Raw genomic sequence first — 23188 nt, forward strand, 5'->3', positions numbered from 1 at the left:
TCATGCACGGAACTCGAAAAACGTATTCGATTCGGTATAAACAATTCGACAGGAAGTTGGTAGACGAGGCAGATCTTAATTCTGTTGAATTGTTTATACCGAATACGTTTTTCAAAATTCGTATATGAATTTAGTCGATAATCGAATAGTCGAATCAAGCTATCGAGTTTCGTAATTTCGCAGCTGTTTTGCTAGTTCTTAAAATTAAAATAAAACACATAATAGCAATGACTGCTTATCCGTCTGAACAACAAAATAATAATATGTCTGTGGAGTTCATGACAAACTAGGCCGAGATAGGTTCCAAATTTTTCAGTAAAACTCACCAGACAAAAAGTCCAAAAATAGGGTAGCCCACTTTTTTTATTTTGTTAATTTGATACTATATATCATTTTTTTTTTATTTCTGATAAAGGATAACGAATCTCTTATCAGGAATTGAAGTTTAAACGCAAACCAAAAGCGCCAAAACCACGAAGTGCCGTGTGTCGTCACGAGGCACGTCTCAGTTCGGTCGCGTTTAGATGTTTTGCTTGTGATGTTGTCTGTTTTATTGTGATTATTAATTCTCCCTTTGCGTGTTTCTGAGTTTTGAGTTTCTGATAGAATATACACGGAAGATGGAACTAGACCTATTGAAGGTATATTTTAAAAATATGAATACTCAGATCTGATATTCAGAATCTACGTTGAAAATAAATAGTAATTACATTGAGGTTTGATACGTCTAAACTTTACAGTTTTTCAGATATTCGTTGTTTTGTAAAAATGTACAACAAATTTGAACGTTTAAACACTCAAACTTTCTTTGAGTTTTATTGACCAAAATTGGCTTGGGCGTTGGTAACAGATCAAGCTTCATTATCCATAACTGATAAAATGTCTACCTCATACAGGATGTCACAAAAATTTTCCTCAAAAATTGCAACTTTTAAATAGCAATAACTTGTCAAAACCAAATAACCCTCCTCTTAACGGTTTCATGAAAAATCGACATTTATTAAACTCGAACTTGATTTTTGATATTGTTCAAAGGTCACTTGGTATCTTTTCTAATTAGAAACCCCTCTCAGTCTAATCTAAATAAAGTTTAGAATAAAACAGTGGTTTAGTACTTTGTAAATTTGCTATGCAAGATACAAAAATAAATCATAAAATTTGAATCCTTCAACAACATTATTAAGCTTTCTTAAGGAATATACTCCTAAAAACCTCTCTAATTTGCTATTAAAGCTTCTCAAAGGTAGCAAAAATCACCCAAATCAGTGCGAGTTTGAGAAATGCTTAGTTTCCAAAAAAACACAAATAGCTAGCTATAGGAGACTTTTAATAATTTTTGATAGATAATTTAATTTTACATCCACTTTAGCCATCAAATAAGGGGTGTTCCATTTGGGTTTTGACGAGTTATTACTTTCTGAGAAAAAAATTTGACACATCCCGTATGAGCTAGACAATTTCTCATCGATGAATCATAAAACTTGCTCTTTTAGCAGTTCCCAAACCATTTTGGTTAATAAAAATCAAACAGAGGTTAAGTGATTTTAGGATCCAACTTTTTAGGATCTTTGTCAGTGTAAGTAGGTTTTCGATGGTTTTTACAGGCGCGTCTGTCCATTAATAAACGAATTTTCTAAGGTTTAGGGCAGTTGTAGAGTTCTCTGACAATTTTTGGGAGGTTCCTGAGTATTTAGAGGCTTCTGGTCATTTTAAAAGAAGTGCTGCATGCCGGTGAACAAGTATTAATAGACACAATATGTAATAAATTAAGGAATTAACTTATACCATTGTATAACCAAATTATACTAAGCCATTCCTTTGTTTTTAAATTTCATCCTAGAACAGCGCGGAGTAACGTGGCGACATCTGTATACTTAAAATATAATATATGAATTATTTTGCCATCTATCGGCTAAAAACAAAAATACTACACAATAGCTGTGACAGTTATCCAGATCCGAACTACATGTTTTGTTCAAAAACGATCTAATAATGAAAATATTACTTGTGTATTTATAAAAATCGGGGTTGGTGATAATAAGCGGGAAGGCACTACTGGAGGCAAACGTTTGAAAGTCGGCAAATTATTTTTTCAGTGCGTATATGAATATTTGGAATTACGCTTAGCTTATTGTTTTGGATGGTCCTCTGGAATAGTCAGAAGCCGCGCTTGCAGACTTTATACTGGCGATTGAAATTTTAAAGCCGGAACTGAACTTTGAATATTTTAAAAATGAGTGGGAAAACCTTTGCCGTGGTATAAAGGAAACCTGTATTGTAACTCGTACGCGAGCTTAAAGTAGATTGACTTCTGTAAACTGTGGGCAGATGAAACTATTGTAGTTTTACCAAAATAGGTGAGAATTTATCCCATAAGAAATATCTTACTATATCTTGTTATACAATGCTTATACGTAAATAATTACTTTTTATTTAAAATTAATTACCTTTTCCGTTTTATTATATTACTTATATTAATTTTCTATTGAATTGAAATAACCCCTCTATTTTCTTAAAGGAAAAAATTGATTTCACATATAAGATAAGATTGTCAATTATAATCAAAAGACAGACCTACCAGTATGTCCGCCTTGCGGACTGGCAACACCACCACCATTGATCAGTTGATCAGCGGGACTGCCCGGCATAGTAGTCGGTGACGTCACAGGACTGTCAGTGGAATCGCTGTTTTGGTAACTGTTACCGTTGAGATGGGAAGGTTGAGGTGAGGTAACCTGTCCAGGCACGATCAAGGCTGGACTATTGTCGATACCACCTAAAATTAATTTTAGCACCATAAATACAGACTTAATTGTGCTAAAATTAATCTACCGAGTTCATCTAAATTCCACCGAAACGTAACAAATGCAATTTTATACTAAAAATTACCTCCAAGCAACATTTCCTGTAGTAAACTATCTATATGGGTGACGCCAAACAGCTTAGCAAACTGGATTTGTTCGATCATCTGCCAGGTAATAGATTGAAGAGGTGGCAGAGTGAGCAATAATTCACCGAATCGACCTCTACTGTCATACTGTCTGTCACTGATGTAGTCCTCTAAGTTGATTTGGATTTGGAAGCGCAAGAGTTTAATTCTATCCGGATTGGTTAGACCTTTTGCGTCTACGGGTTAAGATTACAATGGTTAGCATTGTTGATAATAACCCAAAAAAAAATGTTAATCTCACTAGGATCGAAGAAGACGATGGCTTTTAAACAGGCGAACTCAGTATCGTCGATTTGGACTTCTGTCAATGGTTTCACTAGCTCGTCCATAATACGGGTGCCTACCCGAGCAACACTGAGATCTGAGCTTGGATCACGTACAGGTGACACTATAACAAATATTCTTTATATAATATTTATAACAAATATTTTTTTTATTGCTAATCACATGACATATATGACCAAAATAATGTTTCAACAGAACACACTGAAAATTTACTATTTATTTTACTATTTATTTACTATTTATTTTTTTATTTTCTATTTATTTTTTTTATGTTCTCAAAAACATGTACGACCAATACTTGTATACAGTGTGTCCCAAATTGCTTCTACATGTATTGGGATCTCGAAAACGGTAAGAGCTACAGAGTCGGTTAAATGGGGAAAGTTTTAGAGGATTTTATGTAAAACTTATTTCCGGTTTCCAAATTAAATTATCTTTCTCCGTTTTCCGGAAAATTGGGAAAACGTCAGAGGCTGCATTTTAAACAGTCTTTAACAAAGCCAAAGAGGGTTTTGAAACTAAGACATTGCTAAGGCACTTTTTTACGTAGAACACGATGACGTAATTAGAGAAAATCTATCGTCATTGGTTTCCGAGATATGGAAGACGCCATCTTGAAGGCGGTCATAAGAATTTACAAAGTTATTATCCATATCTCGGAAACCAACGATAGATTTTTCTAATTACGTGTTCTATGTAAAAAAGTGCCTTAATAATGTCTTAGAACTTCTTCAAAACTCTCTTTGGCTTTGTTAAAGAATGTTTAAAATGCAGCCTCTGACGTTTTCCCAATTTTCCAGGAAACGGAGAAAGATAATTTAATTTGGAAACCAGAAATAAGTTTCACATAAAATTCTCTAAAACTTTCTCGATTTAACCGACTCTGTAGCTCTTACGGTTACCGAGATCCCAATATATCCGCTATCCCATTGGATAGATAGCACAGCGGCTTTGCTAGTTCGTTTTTTAAAGCTTTTACCTTTATCTACACCGTTTAAGCTGATTCTTTGGACAGTAGATACCAAAATGCCTAATGCACCGGCAACCCTTTTTGAAATGTGGCATCAATAAATAGTCAACAAACTGCTAAAAAACTTGAAAACAGCGCTTAGCGTTAATGATGTTTTTCCAGTCACTTTTTCCTTCTCAATTTGTTCCTTTTCACTGTACTTAACAGGTATTTTGAACACAGAACTACTCTATTCAAGATGACTCTCATTGTTTATTTACGAAACTGATAAAAACGTCAAAATAGCCTGACAATTGATCCGTCAAGCTGACAATATCTGCTAGCTAACATCGTACTCAATGAGTAAAAAGAACAAGTATCAGGAGGTAACAATAATACAAATTATAACCCGTTTGTGCATTAAGCGAGGGGGACGGAAGTCCACCATCTTTGATTGCGCATTCGCCTACTGCGCAGTTGAATTGACGCAGTCATTGAAAGTTTGGAGTTTCAAACCCGCAAAAATTTGTTGTTTGTATTTGTTGTAGTATAGTGTTAGTTTGTTTTGTTTGTTTGTGGTTCTTTAACAGTTGAGTTTTGCAAATTTAAATTAAGTTGTACAGTGGACAAGATTAAATTTAGATCTGATAGTGCCAACCGGAAGTTGACGGCCGCCATATTACTCCCCCCCCCTCCCCCTTGTTTCTGTCACCCACTTTGTTTGCTATTGCTCCTTCCTGCTATGTTTACATTTTTTTTATTCATTGATCGTACTGATGTTATAAAACACACATTTTTTGTCGATCTTTGTCTAATGAAATGAGATAAAGGATGGGACGCAACAGTCATATTCCTCGCTAAATATCGTCTAGTAACTCACTGCACGTTTTCGAACTGTTTAAGACAGTCTTAGAAATGTGTCCAGCCATAGGTGGTGAACTCGATCCTCAGCGGACCAAGTCGTTTCCCTAACGGATTTGACAAACGACGGAAATGATAAACGGGAATCGCATAATGAGTAAAGCATCATTCACATAAACTTCATGGCTATTTCAACGGTAAGGTATGTGTACTGCTAAAGGTTAGGCACATTATAAACTACGGTACTGTTCATACTTGAATACTGTGGAATTAATAGCTATTTAGCTTTTACTCTTAAGTTTTGCCACCTTAATACAAGCAACCAACAAGGAGAGCCATTTTAGACGCTTGACACATGTGTATTTTTGTTGTCAATTAACTGTTCAAAATTCGAAAATTTGAAAGAATGTTTTTTTTGTATTTGTTTATGAATGTCTGTTTAGTTTGTATTTAATTATCTTTTTTCAAACAAATAGTCGAAATCTAGACGATGGTTACGATTATTAGTATGACGTTTGTGTCTTGTGTTTCTGAAATTCTAACCTGATTCCTATTTTCTAATTTTAATTTTGAATGCTGTCATTTGTCTACTTTTTCTGTAACCACTCTTAGAATCAACCTTGTTTAACACGACAGAACACAAAAACCAAGAAAAAACTTTTATTTTTTCTGCTCTGCGAAAACTAAAATTGTTTTTAAGATTTTTAATAATAATTGTACTTTTTCCATTATTGGAGGACCACCCTGTATGTGTATACAAATACAAAAATTAAAATAGACTAACAATAATTATTCGTAGCTTCTCCGTAAGTGTAACACTCACCATAAGACATTGAAATGGCGTCTAATGAATGGTAAGCACATTTAATTACACATCCACAAAGTTACCCTGACAAATAATTTGTTTACCGTCGAGGTCTTCGCCACTTAATTAATTTTTAATTTCACTTTAAGCGCGCGTGTAAATATATTACCTTTAATTAAGTACCGGTGACAGAAAAACTTGTCTTTACTACCTTCAAAGGATAATTTTCCACGTTAAAAACAATAATTCACTTTTACCGAACCATTAAAATCATCAATTTAGTCAAGTGCAGCATTTTGCATTCATCTAAATGGTTTCTGCTTAGCTACGAGTGTAATTGCTGCATTTTAAGTTGTTTTTTCGAATAAATTGTTATGTTTCTAAACCTGTGTTGATCAGACAGGTATAATTAGGTTAATAGGTTTGAACTGAAAAATATTTTGTTCAGGTGATAAGAATGTAAAAGTGGTTAATTTATATTCGAGATTATTTTTAAAGTTGAAGAGGTTAGCGAATTTGTTTGTCAGCCTTAGAATTCAGTATAATAACTAATTATGGATAATTAAATTTTAATACATGATTTCCAAAAAATCGCATTACACTAAAATCCTTTCTATAAACCAAGATAATTATTATTTTACAGATTTTTTTTGTAAAAAGTGGCTCTCTCTCATTATCTGTCTCACTAGTGTAGAAATTGAGAGATTATTTCTGACAACAAAACAAATGTCATTCATTAGTCAACTAGAACAAGTAATCGGCCAGTTTAGTTAACAGAAATACACAGTTATACAAAAATGTTAACTCTGAGGAGTTTTCTAACATAAGTCAGAACTGATCAGAGCAAAAAAAAAACTGACAAAGAATCACCGGACTTATTAAGGAAAATGGAAATACATGACACGGGTCTGAAAAAAATAGTTCTTTATGCAACAAGGGCAAAAAGTACATCTTTTTTGCACAAAATCATTCAAGAAAGAGTACCTTTTTGCACGATCTTATAAAAATGTATTTTGAATTATTCAAATTAAATTGTTCAGCAAGATTTAAACGAAAAAAAGTTTTTAAAGTTCATCATGTTATTTACTGCTAAGGTTTGAATATATCTTTCAACATCGCAATTTTCCTTTCTTAAATGTTTCGACTATTCGACTTCTCATCAATGATGACCACATTAAAAGTCCATAAAGCATCCAAAATGCTGCAATTTCCTTTTATTGCTGTTAATGATTTGACAGGTGGCAACAATGTAATTGCTTGATGGTGCCAATCAATGTTATTCCACACTTCGTAATTAACCATCTAGTTCTAGTAGAATCATATCAGCCACGTTTTAATAACGCGGTTTATCAACAAATATAAGTTACTGTAGCAAAATGTACAACTTTATTGTAACTTATTCCAGGCATATTTTCAAAACGTTTTGTAGATCTGTGGGTTCTCTTGTTAATGTGAATGCTTACACTCATCCCGAGATCAGTTATTGACAGTAGGTTAAAACAACTTTTGAGATAAACACGTCACTGCCTCGAACGTAATCAGATTTGAACAGATTTGATTACCAAGTGTCAAAACAGGATATCTATCAAGCTTAAGTGATGATAAATCGACTGAAAACACGCTGAAATCAAACCAGATTTGTGCAAAATAATCCGACAATAACCGAACAAACCATGAAATTTTTCGGGCTGCATATTGATTTACTTTAGCTATTATTGAGTAAATATTACATCTGCAAATAAAAGCCAGCTTCAAAACATAAACCACAAAGTATACACGAACTAACATTCTTGTGTTTGCTTATCCGAGCTATTAAAATAAACCGCTAATGCCAAATACACACACTTACCCGTACCTGGTCCTTGTTTCGTAATAATGCAATTGTTCCCTAGCAATAGAACGTCCTTCAGGTGCATAGAACGTCTGGCCAGACCGAGAAGAAGGTGTTCACCAGCGTGAGCTCTCAATAACGCCACCTGAAAGTATTATTTCTAAACGACTGCAACTACAACAATTATCAACACAATACCTGGTCGTCGAGCTGCAATTCGGTGAAAGCTGGAATGTACTTGGCCCATTCGACCAAAATCAATAGCTGTTGCTTCATGGAGTCGCAAATGTCATTCAGGTTGGCTTGCTGTCTACCAGATAGGTCGTAGTCATTGGTTGGGGCAGGCCCCATTTGCTGCTTCAAGTTTTCTGTCTATTTAGATTCTCAAGCCAATTTCAAGTACACTTACTTCCAAAGCTGCTCCCACTTGTCTGGATAACATTTCCGCGTTTAGCAAAGAACTGACAGATAAGCCGTTGTTTTGGTTGGTCTCCTCGTGGCTTGGTCTTCTGCAACTTATCCTATCCCGCTCATTTTGTACGGCTGAAAAAAAAATATGCCATTCACGGTGAAGTGTACATTATGAGGAGACTAACCTTCTTTTTTCATACCAGCTTTGAAACATTTTCTTAACCTACAATATCGACACTGATTTCTTTTATCTTTGTCCACCACACATCCTCGGTTAAATCTGGAATAAAATGTATATTATTAGTCTTTTAAGAAACGTAAAAGATAGTGTATTTTAACAGAACATTAGCACTCAAGGTGTTAATATACTGTCTATATTACTTTGTGTCGTAAAAGTATATAAATAGCATCGTCGGATGTGAATTTTTGTAATATGTACAGCTTAATCACGTTTAAGGTTATATAATTTGTTTGTACTATTTAAATGCAAGTTTAATGATTGCGTTTCTCGAATTTAATCAAAAAGTAGGGACACATTTTTATCAACGCTATCTTGTATGTACAGGGTGGGCCAAATTGGATGTAGTGGACGAGATAGGAAAAAACTGATGTCGGTGTCTGAAGCTCAAATTTGATACAAAAATTAATGGCGAAAACCGTTGGTTAATATCTGTCACCGTTTGACAGATATAGGTTGCTTTTCTTCTATATTAAAAAATAATGTTTTTCTTTGGTTTTTGTCCTTTTTATTATATGATTAAAAACATGAACTTATGGCCCTATTTTCAATTAACCACATTATTTAGAATATAAAATATATGTCAATTTTTAAACAGAAATTAAACTTCTCGTTTAACGCTAAAGTTAAACATAAATTGAGCTATATCATTGAAATCAGAAAAATAAATGCTATTTAACTAGCGAAACATATATAGGGTGTACCATTTAAATAATCATGAATAACGCTAATATCAATCAAAAACTTGTGAACATACTCTACATTATATTTTTCGAAACATAATGATGATATGAAGATGCCCAAGCTAAATTGAAGGCACTGTACCTACTCAAAACTAAATAAATTGCATATTAGATACTTAACAAGTTATTTCAAAACATTAACACTTAAGAGTGTTAAAATACTTTATGCTGTCGTCTGTTGTAACTGCATAATTAGCATTCGCGGAAATGCATACAACTCAACGCCATAACATGTTTATGAGTGAAACTATGTAAGGAGAGTAAACCTATTTATTAAATTGTCTTAGAAAGTTTTCAAAATAAAAAATATTGAATCTTAAACTTTAAAGAATGAAGGGTTTCAGTAAGTTTTTTGGCTATTTTGACTGTATGTACTAACAAAATTTTGTTTTTCAGTTGTATCAGGTTCCAAAGTAAGTTACTAAAATAATCTTTTAATCACATCGTAAGTGAAGTTAGAAACTTGAATATTTTAGAAGTAGACGGGAATTTTAGTATTAATAAATCCAAAATATTTATGCAAAAAAACATATTAACCACGATGAAATTTTTATAATCCAGTAAGTATTGTGTAATTGAAATTTGATTACTAGCAACACCACCTGTCATAATGTTTCGAGAGTTAATTTCGTTTTTCAATAATATAAAGGTCAGTTATAATATTATCAGTAAAAAATCCTGCATTTTCAACCTTTGGACAATTTTTTTATCAGTTTTCTTTTAGCAGATTAAAGATAAGATAGAAATATGCAATTCATTATCGATTAAAAACAGCACTCAATAGGATTAACTATTGAAACAGTTTTTTCATAGAATAAAGATATCATCTTTTTAACATGAAACTAAACTCTCATCCCAGCTAAATAAAGATAAAAGTGCAATTTTCAGTTCAGCTAATGATTTTTTGTGTGATACTACTGTTACTGTTTCCGTAACAATTTTTACTAAATCACAGTGTTACTGACCTTAACATAAATTTAAATCAGAAACAAACGCCGGAAGCAGCTCTTGAAATAGCTACTCACCCATCTCTAATATACGTTTCCAAAAATACTCGACCCAAAAAACAATTTTTAAACTGCCACATTATTTCGAAGAACCAATAGAAACCTGTTTTCTTCAAAAAACGTATTACGCAACGAGCAATTTACGTTTTACCTTGGCTTAAAAGAAATTACAATTAACCATCGAATAATTACGGTTTTTTTTCTTCTATTACTGCTATTAATTTCAAAACTAGCTTACCATTAGGAGCCATCAAAAATGAATTTGGCATTGTGTTCTTATATCCGATCCGTTTTAGGTTCCCAACGATTGTCGCAGAAAATATCTAATAATGATAGTACAATAGGCGCAGAGTCAACAGAGTGAAACGTTTCAGAAAATACTTATTATAGGTATTGGGACTATTTTGTCTGTTATTTTAATTCTGTTGATTCTTAAAAGATCAGTTGTATAGTCAAAAAGTTGGACAAATGGTTATTAATGTTAATATTTCACTGAAAGAATAATTAATTCACATGCATGTGAAGATTTCAAGAACATTGAAGAAGTGACATACATACATTTTTTGGCCACCTTAACCTAGTCAATGTCGGCAGAACACTATAGTTGCACTGTAAACAACAGTACAAAGCTATTAAATGATACTTTTAGGGTTTTCCGTATCCAAAGTAGATTTATAACTTGGTGATACTATATAAAAGTGTTTCTCAGACTACTGAGAGAAATGTGTATTGCTCTTTAAGTCTCTTTGAAATAGGTATAAACTGCTTCTTTGATATTTTTAATACTGAACACCAAAATCTCGTTTTTAATTCCAGGACAAAGTTCTCACCTGCACGTGTACAAATGATTTTTCCGGACGCTTCTTCTGAAAAAACCCTTGCAACCATCACAAGAAGCAGCCCCATAATGCTTTCCGGTCGCTCTGTCGCCGCAAATAGCGCAAGGTTGCTGCCCCAGGGCCGCTGTTGGCACTCCGCCGGTACCTGCGTGGCACAAAGTGGCCGTTAATGCGGCGTTGCCAGCTCCATTCGGTCCGCAGCCCCCTGTTGCTGACATAGGCGAATCCGAATCTATAAACAACACAGTGTTTAAGATCACTTTTTGTGATTCTAATTGCTGATTATTGTCATATTTGTTGTCATAAAATTTTATGTTAAATTGTGTGTAATCAAAAATAAAACAAAATTAGAATGACGAATGAAGTTAATTTCACTGTAGTTGCGTTGATAGCAATGATTGCCAAGTTATCTAGCTGAAATCGTTCATATATCATTTCCATAAGACAATTGTTGTTCTCCGGTGACGAAGTCACTTTATCTTCAGCTAAGTTTACTTTCTCGACACTTTGACAACAATGCAAGGTTTTACGGAATTAACGTCATTCTACTTTTGTTTGATTCTTTCTATATATAGGCTGATCAAAATTAACGAAAATTAATATAGAATAATATAGAAAAGTTTGTTTGAACAGATGGTAGATTACTGCAAGGACCTGCAAAACTCGTTTTCTAAAAAAAAATACTGGAAGAAAGTGTCATCTGAAACGGTAGCACTTAATTCAAACGAGAATATAAAAATAGGTTTAAACTGGTTCTAGTTACAAGACTAATTTACATGTAAATTGATTCATTAATTGGTCAGCAGAAATTGTGCAACTTGCCCGTTTTCTTACTGGTCACAGTTTCAAGAGTCTACTTTTATTTTTCTTTTACAATTTATTTGGAAAAACCATAAGAAATTCTTTTCGGAAACACACACATTGCCCACTCAGATAAAAACATGGACAAGCTTACCTATCTATACATGTGCCATAAATTATTACGGATGACCTTCTGCTAAACAAATTAACCGGCAATAAAATTTATGACGATGAAAATTGACTTGTAGAAAAATTGTGTAATTGGCGACTTAGTTTAATATGCTTTCATCATTCTGTTACCAATTAATCATGTATAGTGGGCAATTATGCAATTCTTTTTAGTTTTAAATTACCCCTAATTAAAAAAATCACACGTTTATGTGAGTTTGCTAGAAATTAAGCGCCTAGACATTTGGTAAATTTATTATAAACAATTTGGGCAATATTGTCAGGAAATTTCTTAATTAGTACTTTAAAAATTAGAGATCGCTCACGTGTGTGTATATTTAACGAGATGCAAATATTGCCTCAAACTAATAATTTATTGTCAGTTGTGATGTACATATACAGAGTGGTTCAAAACTATTAGTTGAAACTCAAAAAATAACAAAAAACAGAAAAAGTAAAGAAATCCGTTCATGACCCAACAATCCTCATATTGAGCACATCTCTTTACTTAATAATCGTCATATTATCTTGCTATTGCAAATGATGCAATCCAATCAGTATTGCCAATTACGCCAATATTTAGCAATAAAAAAATCAATGCTCCCAAATTAATCGATTAATAAGAATACACTTATAATAAAATAAACAAATTATTATCAACGAGTAATGGTGATTTGTTACATGTTCACGTGATCAATACGCTCAAATTGAACGAAAACACGAGGATGTACTATGGAGATTTGAATTGTTGTAAAAAGGAGAAATTAGCGATAAAAGCAGTAGAATTAAACAGGTTAAATAAGAACATCGTAGAAGTCTTTATTTAGAATAATTACACTCTTATAAAAGAAATCATTATGTTCATTATACAATGTCTAGCAAAAAATTATAAAAATATGTTCTGATCAAATTATTTATTCAATCAATTTAGATAGACTTAAAAAAGACATTTTCCAAAATATTTGGCTACTATTACAGTATCTTTTAATAGAGTCTGTCATGTATTTATCGGAGACTCATCTGAGATATTTTTAAAACCCCATTTTATAAGTATGATCACAAAAATAGGCAAATAACTTTGAAAGGCTGCTCACAGTCTCTAGTACGTCTACTCTCGTGGATTTTGTTTTATTTCGACTTGGGTAAACATGTTTTTCATTTGAATATTAAGCTTCTCTAGATTGGTGTTAGTTTAAACGGTATTATCGTACAAGTACGAGATTTTATTTGAAATTTTTTGATAACGTATACAATGACGGATTTATAATAATACTGTCAAGTTAGGTGATGTAATTAGAATACAATAAACTAAAGTAAATTTGCATAAAATGGAAAGTTCATGAACTTTAATTAACATTCAAAAAATCTCATGAAACATATATCGACTGTTTAAATTTTAGGATAAAACTGCTCATTTCAGGCAAGAGATTCAAGGAAAAAAAAATTAAAATAACACGCAGCTACATTCTATTCACTTTATTGCAAATTGAACTGGAAAAGAGCATATTTCAAGTTACTTATACTTTAAAACTGTCGGAATAATATTAAAAAAATCTGTAAGCAGGTAATTTTGTTTGTGTTTCATAATCAAACCTGGAAGAAGGAGCTTCTTGATGTTCTTCATTTCCTCATTCTTCAAAAGTATCAAATTGTAATAATCGTTTTGTTGGATATCTCAGTAATTGTCACTTTTTGTACTGCAAATTATTTGGGTCACTGTGTAAGCCTTAACGAGCAGAATCAACTGGTTCCAAAATATACAGGGTGTCCTATTTCAAATAGTGAAATTTTGTGACTGTATGCAATAATAACACTTTTACTGCACTAGTGTCTTTCCTATCTTTGGTGTCATAACTAAAAACATGTTCAGTTGAAAAAGTTAAAACACTTCCTAAATTGAATGAGATATTGGTATATTTACGAAGCGAATCACAAATAATCGATATTCGAATATTAGTTGAATGCGCGATTTTAGCGCCACTTAGAAAAAAAGTTGAAGATGAATGAAAAAAAACGAAACATCTGATGCAAGGTCAAAAAATGTTTTCACTATTTTGATGTGATTTTAATTTCGTTTTGTCACCCAGATATTGAATTTCAAAAATTAGTAAAAAAAGACCCACAATTCTTAAAGTGCTTTTTTTGTACTTATTTCAGCTAGTTTAAGGTCGTTTGGTATAAATATGCCCTTTGCTGTGCATTGGAACCCTCCTGGAGCAAAATTAAAAATTGGCAAAATTGCATGTTTCCATCAATGAAAAAAATTGTTTTCATAATTGTGACAAATTAATAAACTGGTGTAGTAGTAGTGTTCATATCACACTAATAATGTAAATTTCTCATAACTTCTCACAATGGTAACATTTCATGGATTGTTGAAATAATATCAAAATAAAACTTATCAAAGTCTGTCTTTATTTTGCATATCTCAAAGATAGTCAATGAAAAATTGCATCAAGCGCACAAATACCACGAAAACTGCAAATTAAACATTACAAAGTTACAATGAATCAGCATTAATTGTTTAAATAATAACTAGCTGTGGCACATAAGTATTAAGTACAACAAAGTGGACTTTGATTGTTTGCTGCGTCGCTCGGAATCTCCGAAATTCCCATAAATCGCTTCGTAACGATTATGATATAACAATAACGAAAAAAATACATTAATATGCGAGATTTGCCTTGCTTTCGCTATAACTATAGCCGCTAACGGTACTATTATTATATGTTTTTCCTGTAAATCAAGTTTCTACAATCGTGACTATAAGAATTTGCTAAATTAATTTATTTAAACTTTTTAGTGGTAGTTGAAACTGCTTTTTACTATTCAAATTAACATTTATTTAAGTAATAATTTTTGAGGACATGTCTGGGCGCATTAAATGACGAAACACCACCAAACAGCTTCATGAAAGTTAATAAACATAATATGAGTGCTTTGTTAGTAATAAGAGTTTTTGACTGGTCGATAATCTCACAATTTAATTAAGTAAACTAATATAATGAGATGTAAACAATTTCGACGCGTGTAAGGATATGTAGGAGGACATAAATAACAATTTGTATTATCAATTCTTGTTCAAACATTACAAAGACATTTTTTGATAATTTATTTACTGTCTGGTTTATTGACGACCTAAATTTCTACGAAATCCGGTTTCAATTAGTATTCAAAAGAAAGTGAATTTAAATGTTAAATTTAAGTTTTAAGGAACTTTTAGAAACACTACTATTTGTGTACCCTTTTAACCTCCATTGGAGTATTGTATTGTAATTCGTATTAACCTGAATTGAAAATATATTCAATAGACAATGTGTATTGTAAATTGTAACAAAGTAAGTTTTTTTAGGAAGTGACAAAAATAAAGAAGAATATGTTTATTGAGCCTAAAACTTAAAATTGTGATACTTTTAAGATGGTGGGCACAGGCTAAAACAAATGTTCTTAATAATACCAGATTCTTAACAAATGTCACAAATAATTTACTGTGATGATACAATTTTGATTAAAATTTTCCTCAAGGGTAATCTCATCAAAACTGACACTAATCCATTAAAGTTATTACATTATTCAAAGAATTATCTCTATTAACTCTAATCCCCCCAATAATCGTTATCTTTTAGTCATATAAGCTTGTTTGACCACATAATTATCTATTTAGCGAAAAAAACATCAACTTTCGGTTGCTACACAATTTCAAAGTAAATAATATGAGCAAGATGACAACACATAACTCTTATCAAGTAAACGATGAGATTGCTTAGAAAAGGCAGGCTTTCCTAATCAAAGTTTACGCAGATGCCATTCCAATTAGGAGCTTAATTACTAACGATAATACGGATCTAGTAACTACTTGAATAAGATCAACGTTTTAAGAATAGCCGTTGAATGGTGGCCAAAATCAGTTTTTGGAAGCTGCAACGTGTTTTTGGCAAATCATAGAAATGCAGTTTATATAACCTTTAAAAGTTAGGCTAGGTCGTGACTTCTATAAATATGTTAGGTGCATATGAAAGTCACGCAATTAAGGTCGTATGTATTTAGAAAAGCCTCTGATAACACCTTTTGACTTAAATGTGTTAATTTCACCAGCTTAAGCAACTTACATTTAGATGTAAATATGAGTACATGTTACACAACGCACCGAAACTGACTAGTTTGATTAAAGAAAACAATAAGGATTAAATAAATTAGACCAGAAAATTTTCCTCTATTAAACCCGACTAAAACGACAGAAGAATCAAGAATAATTACCCACAACACTCGGCTAGTGTGACGTTATCATTGACGTATTCTATAAACCGGTATCCGAAAATAAATTGCATTTCGTAGGAAATCCAATTAAGAGCCTGATATTTTAAACAAGCAATATTAATTTAGAAGTCCGTATTGACGTTTCGATGTAACAAAACAAAAACTACTACAAATAATGTTATACCGGTATAGAAATTTCAAAATTAATGAATTTATTTTATTTATTAACAAATAAGTTTCCTTGGAAACTAAAGATGAATTTTGGCGGTAGCATAATACCATAATATTGGGTTACTATTTCCACTTAATATTATGATGCCATAGTAAGGTATTTGACAATTTTGACACTGACCACCTCTGGTTTAAATTTAAAACGTTCGTGCGTAACAACGTTAAAAGAAAACAATTTCTCAGTTCCTATTGTGTTTTGAAACTTAATTTTAACATGGTTTCTTAAAGGGATAGGTTTTTGTGGACCATTATATTTATTGTTACTCTAAACATACATATCCAGCAAAGCGAAGGAAATTGTGAATGCGGACATGGATCAGTTTTTCAAGAAGATCGGTTATCAAAATTAACTGATAGTTCAAATAAATGAAGAAGACTCAGAGAAAGATGTGTTGATACCTGTTCAGATGTTGATAGCTAGGCATTAACATTAAATGTGTATAACATCTAACTACAAACATAATATGCGTCAAAATTCGACTCAATACTCAATCACAACACATGACATTTGTCGGTCTGTCAGAACGCATGTGACGTCTTTCGACAGTTCGTCACATCATGACCACTCCACTAAAAAGTCTGATTAATATCTTGTGACCTGTGCAACTACATCACATTCGCTTCGGCAAACTTTATGAAGTTTTTCCCCATCTTTGTAGGGATTGTATCTAAGATCTAAGTACTTCAAATTGACAGTGTAATTTTTGATAAACAGCAAAAACAGGAGCGTTCTTATTACTTAAGTACTAATTAACACTAATAACATACAGCATAAAAAATGGGAAAAAGAAAAATCTAGACCAAAACTCAAAAACGTACAGTGGTGAAAAATTTGGAGGATGATGGGTAAAATTGCAAGCAAATATGCGTTTGAGTAAGACAAGAACTAATTACAAGAAAACATCAATCAAAACTAGAAAAATGACAAAAAGTGTGAGAATAAGAGCACACAACACGTCACATTGAATTTTAGAGCATGTCTAATTAATAGTTATTTGCGCAATTAGGAAGGAAAGCGCAACTTTTGCTCCGGCGAACAATTTGAGACCCGACGCGAAGCGGAGTGTTTGGTTTCAGAGTTGAAAGGTGCAAAAAGCAGTTTACTCAATAGTTGCGCATTTTGTCAAGAGAGAGAGTGACAAACTGTCTTTAGACAGTGTGACTTTTACTGGTGGCACTTTTCCTCCCTAGGGTGGAAAATACTTTCAGTCAGTCTCCCAGCTGGTCGCACGTTCTCTCCCTAAGTAATGAAAGTGATACTTTCATCTCTCAAATTAAAGAGGAAAATTTTATTTTCTATGGGGGCCATAGAAAAAGACATATACAAGACATATTGTAAATAAGGTGCTAAATCGCTTAGAATTCAATTTAATTGTAATGGCAAACTCCGTTGAAGTGCTCGTGTTTCGTGGCAATTTCGATCTTACATTACATCAAATTTTGAAGATTAAAATTGGACGTTTTATTCATAGGTTGTATTCCGAGACGTTCAAGTTTTATCGGATAAATAAACTGCCTATAGGTGGTTTTTTCCAAAACTTTGCTTGGCAAATGATTGTTAGTCGAAACTATTTGCGTAAATTTTGCGATAGTTTTTGCTTTTTTTAACACTAAAAATAAAAAAGAAGTAGTAGTCCATATTCTTTCAGTGGAGTTGTAGTAAAAATAAAGTTTAAGCTGTTACATCAAATCTCAACCTCGAATTCAAACATGTGAGTAGGTATCTGAAAAATAAATAATTAACCAAATACATAATTTCTTTCAAATGAATGAAAAGTACCATAAGAAGCTCACTTTTTTTGAAAGAGCAATGAACCTAATTATTAAATTATATCAAACTAAATTATCTACTCATTATTACAACATATCAATTTCAATTATTGCTTAATTTATTTAAAAAACTTAAGTATCAAGTACGTAATAGACTAGGTATATTTTTTTGACGGTCTGTAGCTACTAAAAAACGAACTAAAAAGTTTAGGTCCGTATTTGAAAAACTGAAAACTATTTTCTTGAAGAGCATGAAAAAGTGCCTCCAGAAAATGCCATTAATTTTCCAAAATAATCAATAATAAATTGGTAAAAAAATAAAATAGAAATTTGACTTTTTCGGTTCTAGTCGGAATATCTCCGGATGTAATAAAAGTTTTTCAAACTTTTTTTACCAAATTATTTAGCAATAAAATTCGCAACTTTGTCTCCATTTAACTAAAGCTCTATCAACTATAGCTTCTGAGATAGCAATGCTAATGTATCGAATTTGTAACACTCTGTATAATAGTAAAAAATAAGTGTAACAATTCATTAAAATGAGATTAAGAGACATTATTCCTTTTCTTATTTCGAATTTAACGTTTTCTTGTGTTACAAATTGATTTTTTTTCCAGATTTTTTTTTGTTATTCAGAAGTATTTTTTTTATCTTTTCGCAATTTTTTCCTTTCCATTTTTTCGATTTTATTATACTTTTCTGAGAATTATTGACTATCTTTCTGGTTCAGAAAGTTCAACTATCATTTATCATTGATTTCATTTTTGAACGATTGCATGTACATCATACGCATGCTTCTATCTTTTAGTTCCACATCTCATTTCAGTTCACAAAAACGGAACATTGGCATACTAACTTTTATTGATATTATTGTCTCTTTCACACTTATACGTATTTTTCACGTAAGAAATGTGTATCAAGTGGTTTAGAGATATTATTGACAGTTGAAATTGAGATTTTTTCTCGTTTTGTGTAGCCATATTAAACATTAACGTTGGGATATCCGAGTAGAAAAAACGTCAACAATGTTCCATCTTAACTTTTTGAAATTGGAGCAAACTATCTGATATTTTAAATATTTGTGTTAATAATTTTTTTTTTGCAGAATACCTTATTTCATGGGCTATCCTTGTTTAAATCTTAGTTTCATCTCAATTGTCTAAAGTGTACAGTTTGGCAGAATTATCATCTTTATACGACTATAGTCAATGTTTTTTTTGAAAGTTTTTGAAAAATTTTACTCAATTTTCAAACTTGAGATCGTGAACATGCATGAATATAAATAAAGTATTTTTGTAATCAAGAATGTAGCAGTTTATCTATCAATTCTAGTCATTATAAATCGATGCCTTTTTGACTTTTTTTGATTCAACGACTTTGTAAAAATTCAAAAATGTTTCTCAGTAAGGTTAGGAAAGCCTACTGTTTAAACCAGAACGAATCAAGTGTCGTTTAACCTTTTTATGAGAGGGTATCTCAAGTTATCAATCCTGCCTACTGGCAGTCTAGACTTTTGAAATATTAATCACAGTATATCAAAGTAAATACAAATAAATTGATATGCGTCGAAATAAAAATTAACTTGTCTTTGTCTGTATTTCCTAGAATACAAGAGACTCACCAATATACTGCCGGTACATCAATTGGTTTATATCAAACATCCTTAAAACAACACACAAACTCACTTTCTTCGGTCAACAGACTGAGACACACACATGCACATGATCAAACCGTCTCCAAAAAGGTAATAAAAAATCTTAGATAAAAATTCGATAAAACTGGACAACCATCCACAATTCACATCTAAAATCGTCATCCAGTACTGAAGACTCTATCCGTATCTCGAAACACTTTATGACAGTATAAACATTGAATGCTGATAAGTAAACTGACTGATAAGCACGTTGTTAAGATGGTGATTTGAAATTTGTTGGAGTAGCTTTCTTAATCTGGGAAAATTTCGGTTATATTGCTATAACAATATCAATTATCACATACTGTGTAATAACAGTAAAACTTCTAGTAAAACAACTTAATCTCCCCCAGCAAGGTGTAGTACGTATGCATTTGAAAGTAAAACAATAAACGAATCAAAATTATTAATAGCTAAATCCACTCAAGATAAAACTGACTGCTGATTATATAAAAAAATCTAAATTGAGCGTGGAGAATGAAAGGAAGCTGACCAAATCAGCTGGCGTTAGTCATATAAATTATATAAAATATTTATATCGGAATGATTGGACAATGAAAAACACACAACCTTTGTGTGTATAGAAGGCAATTATGCATAAAAGCACGTGCTATAATTGTTAAGAGTCATTAGTTGCAGTCGTATGATGATTGTATATAGTTTGTGATGGTGAGAGCAGTTTCTAAGTTGACAAAATTAACTTTTGTTTACGAATGAATCATTGTTTGGCTTGATAAAGTTGGTCATATTAGTTAAAAGTATAGGGATGTTAAATATCCAAAAAGTTTAAATTTTGTATTTTTTTCAGAGAAGTTGTGACATTACAAAATGTAATCATTTTTCAGCTCCTCTTAAGAATTATTCGGAATCGACTCACTGAAAGTGAATATTATTTATTATCCGGTTAATCTAAAACGCAATAGGCTTGGCGTAAATGTAGGGCTGTTTCCAAACCGTGTTCTGGTCTTTTTTGCATCTAATTACAGTCATTCTAGCTGGATATACAGACGTTTTCTAGAAGCTTTCAGTAAATTGAAAGAAATGCTTTACGATGCGGGCTGATTCATGTCTTATCAAATAAGCGAGTATTTGTGCCCTCAAAAAATCAAGTTGACCTGACGTCCACAATATAGGCCTGATTTGACAACTAATGATTTCTTCCTGTCCAAGAATTAAAGATAAGATGTGTGGGCAACCATTTAATAGCCTGAAGTGTTACAAAGTTAGTAAATGTAGTATTTGACTTGCACAAGCTCTTTTAAAAAGTATACAGATCCGTATTTAAAGTAACATTAATAAAACCCCCATACACACATGTATGCTTTAACTTTTACAAAGACGCAAATAAATATGTCTTTTTCAGGGTATTTCCTCTAATTTAGATAAGCGGTGAACAATGTGGTACCTACTGTAAGATCCAGTTTATTTGATTATTGATGATTAACGTTTATCTAAATGCGAAGAATGGATTACTTGACTTTACGTACTCATATTTGCAACAATTTAAAATATTTACTGCTGATCGGAGGTTTGACAGAGTCCTAAGGTTAATAATTTATACTCTTTGATTAAGATAACCATCATCTAAAATTATAGTCGCTATATTCAACCTTAAAACCGTGATAATATTAATTCAAGTACAGATTAAACAATTTTACATTTAATTAGAAGATAGATCTGGAAGGTAGAACAGATACAGTGTGTGTCAAAAGAATAAAAATTTATGGTTTTTGTGATTTAAAAAAAATGTAACGGTAATTAATTCAAGAAACTTTTTGAATTGTAATATTATGAACTAGTTTGATGGTTTCATCAAATGACATATTTAGGTGTATAACCAAAAATTCACCTTCATTCACGAATGCAAAAAATATTCAGGGTTCACCACAATTGGTAAAAAAGCTAAATATTGCCAAATAAGATTGGTTGATTTTTGATATCTAATTATTTGTCTCCAATATGTCTGAATGTCTACACCCTGCAGCACAAAAGCCATTGCGGACGAAGGACACCGGAATTTATAGAAGGTCAAAAATAGATTTGACTGAATTTGTACAATAAAATTATGTACTATAGCACAACATTATTCCCAAACTTTGGAGAACTGGGTTTTATTAGTGTTAGACCTAAATCAGTAGATTCCAAAACATTCAAATTTTATAAAGAAATAGGTGATGTATACTTCGCAGATGTCTTCTCAGAAAACATCTATTACTAGATTAACATATGAAAATTTTAAATCAAAAAAGGAAGAGAAACAAGAGTGGATGACAGACGAAATATTGAAGATGATGGAGGAACGACGAAAGCTCAAAGATAGAAATGTCAATGAATACAATAAACTACACAAGAATTTAATATGGAAAAGAAAGGAAGCAAAGAAAATTTGGTTAACTGGGAAGTGTGTGGAAATTGAAACCTTTCAGCAAAACCACGATCACTTAAACATGCACAAACAGATTAAAGAGATACAGAACAGTAGTAAACAACGCAATACCGGCATAATTCTGGACAGTGAGGGTCAGATTTTGATCAGGGTGGAACCAAGACTGGAATGGAAGAAATATACGCAAGAGTTATTCGATGATACAATCAAGAACACCACCCGAAATAAACAACCCCTATGGTCCAGAAATAACAAATGAAGAAGTTGAAAAGGCCATTAAACGACTTTGGAAATCACTGGGACCCGATGATGTGTATGGGGCAATTTTGAATCACAACTCTTACCAAGCTATTTAATATGATATGATACTGGACACTTACCAAAGGACTGGATGCTATATTAATATTCATCCCAATTCCTAAAAAAACCAACGCTAGGAAATGCGAAGACCACAGACTAATTAGTTTGATGAGCCACGCACTTAAACTAGTCCCAAATATCATTCCTTCTCGCATTTCCACGAAATTAGAACAAGAAATTGGTGTGCAATTTGGATTCAGAGCGGGCCTTGGAACAAAGGAAGCACTCTTCAGCTTGCAAGTACCTACTAATACAATGAGTGAGGGATGTGAAATACGTTTTACATGCTTCATTGACTTCAAAAAAGCATCTGACTAAGTGGCGCACCGAAAACTAAATTAATTGACATTCTGAAAGCATCGGAAATTGATGGTAAAGATGTAAGACTAATATCCAACAAAAATCAACCGTACGCCTCAAAAACGAACTGTCTGACGTCTTTGCAGTCGGAAAGGAAGTTCGACAACGATGCCTTACTATCACCGGCGTTGTTCAACATATATTCCGAAAATCTCTTTAGAAAAGTCTTGGATGAATCAGAAGACGGTATTGCACTAAATGGTCAACTCATCAATAATATTAGGTAAGCAGATGACACCGTAA

The 23188-nt window shown here is 32.3% G+C and overlaps 1 protein-coding gene across 9 annotated transcripts in view; it reads right to left on the reverse strand.

The window, feature by feature from the left end:
• Nucleotides 1–23188, reverse strand: part of Hnf4 (Hepatocyte nuclear factor 4) — a 37048-nt gene that overhangs the window by 1629 nt on the left and 12231 nt on the right. For 4 of the 9 annotated variants that reach the window (XM_081974085.1, XM_081974080.1, XM_081974086.1 and 1 more), the window contains 8 exons: nucleotides 10911–11151; nucleotides 8278–8372; nucleotides 8091–8224; nucleotides 7880–8038; nucleotides 7700–7826; nucleotides 3192–3338; nucleotides 2890–3126; nucleotides 2579–2776 (listed from right to left, as the gene is read on the reverse strand). In XM_081974085.1, coding sequence (XP_081830211.1) covers nucleotides 2579–2776; nucleotides 2890–3126; nucleotides 3192–3338; nucleotides 7700–7826; nucleotides 7880–8038; nucleotides 8091–8224; nucleotides 8278–8372; nucleotides 10911–11151 — 1338 coding nt within the window. Of the gene's footprint in view, nucleotides 1–2574; nucleotides 2777–2889; nucleotides 3127–3191; nucleotides 3339–7699; nucleotides 7827–7879; nucleotides 8039–8090; nucleotides 8225–8277; nucleotides 8373–10910; nucleotides 11152–19767; nucleotides 19994–23188 lie in introns of those variants that run through there. The other 5 variants (XM_081974087.1, XM_081974083.1, XM_081974081.1 and 2 more) reach the window with 5 other exon arrangements.

Source organism: Ips typographus, linkage group LG2 (genome assembly GCF_016097725.1).
Source record: "Ips typographus isolate SLU linkage group LG2, UJ_Ityp_2.0, whole genome shotgun sequence".
NCBI lineage: Eukaryota > Metazoa > Arthropoda > Insecta > Coleoptera > Curculionidae > Ips > Ips typographus.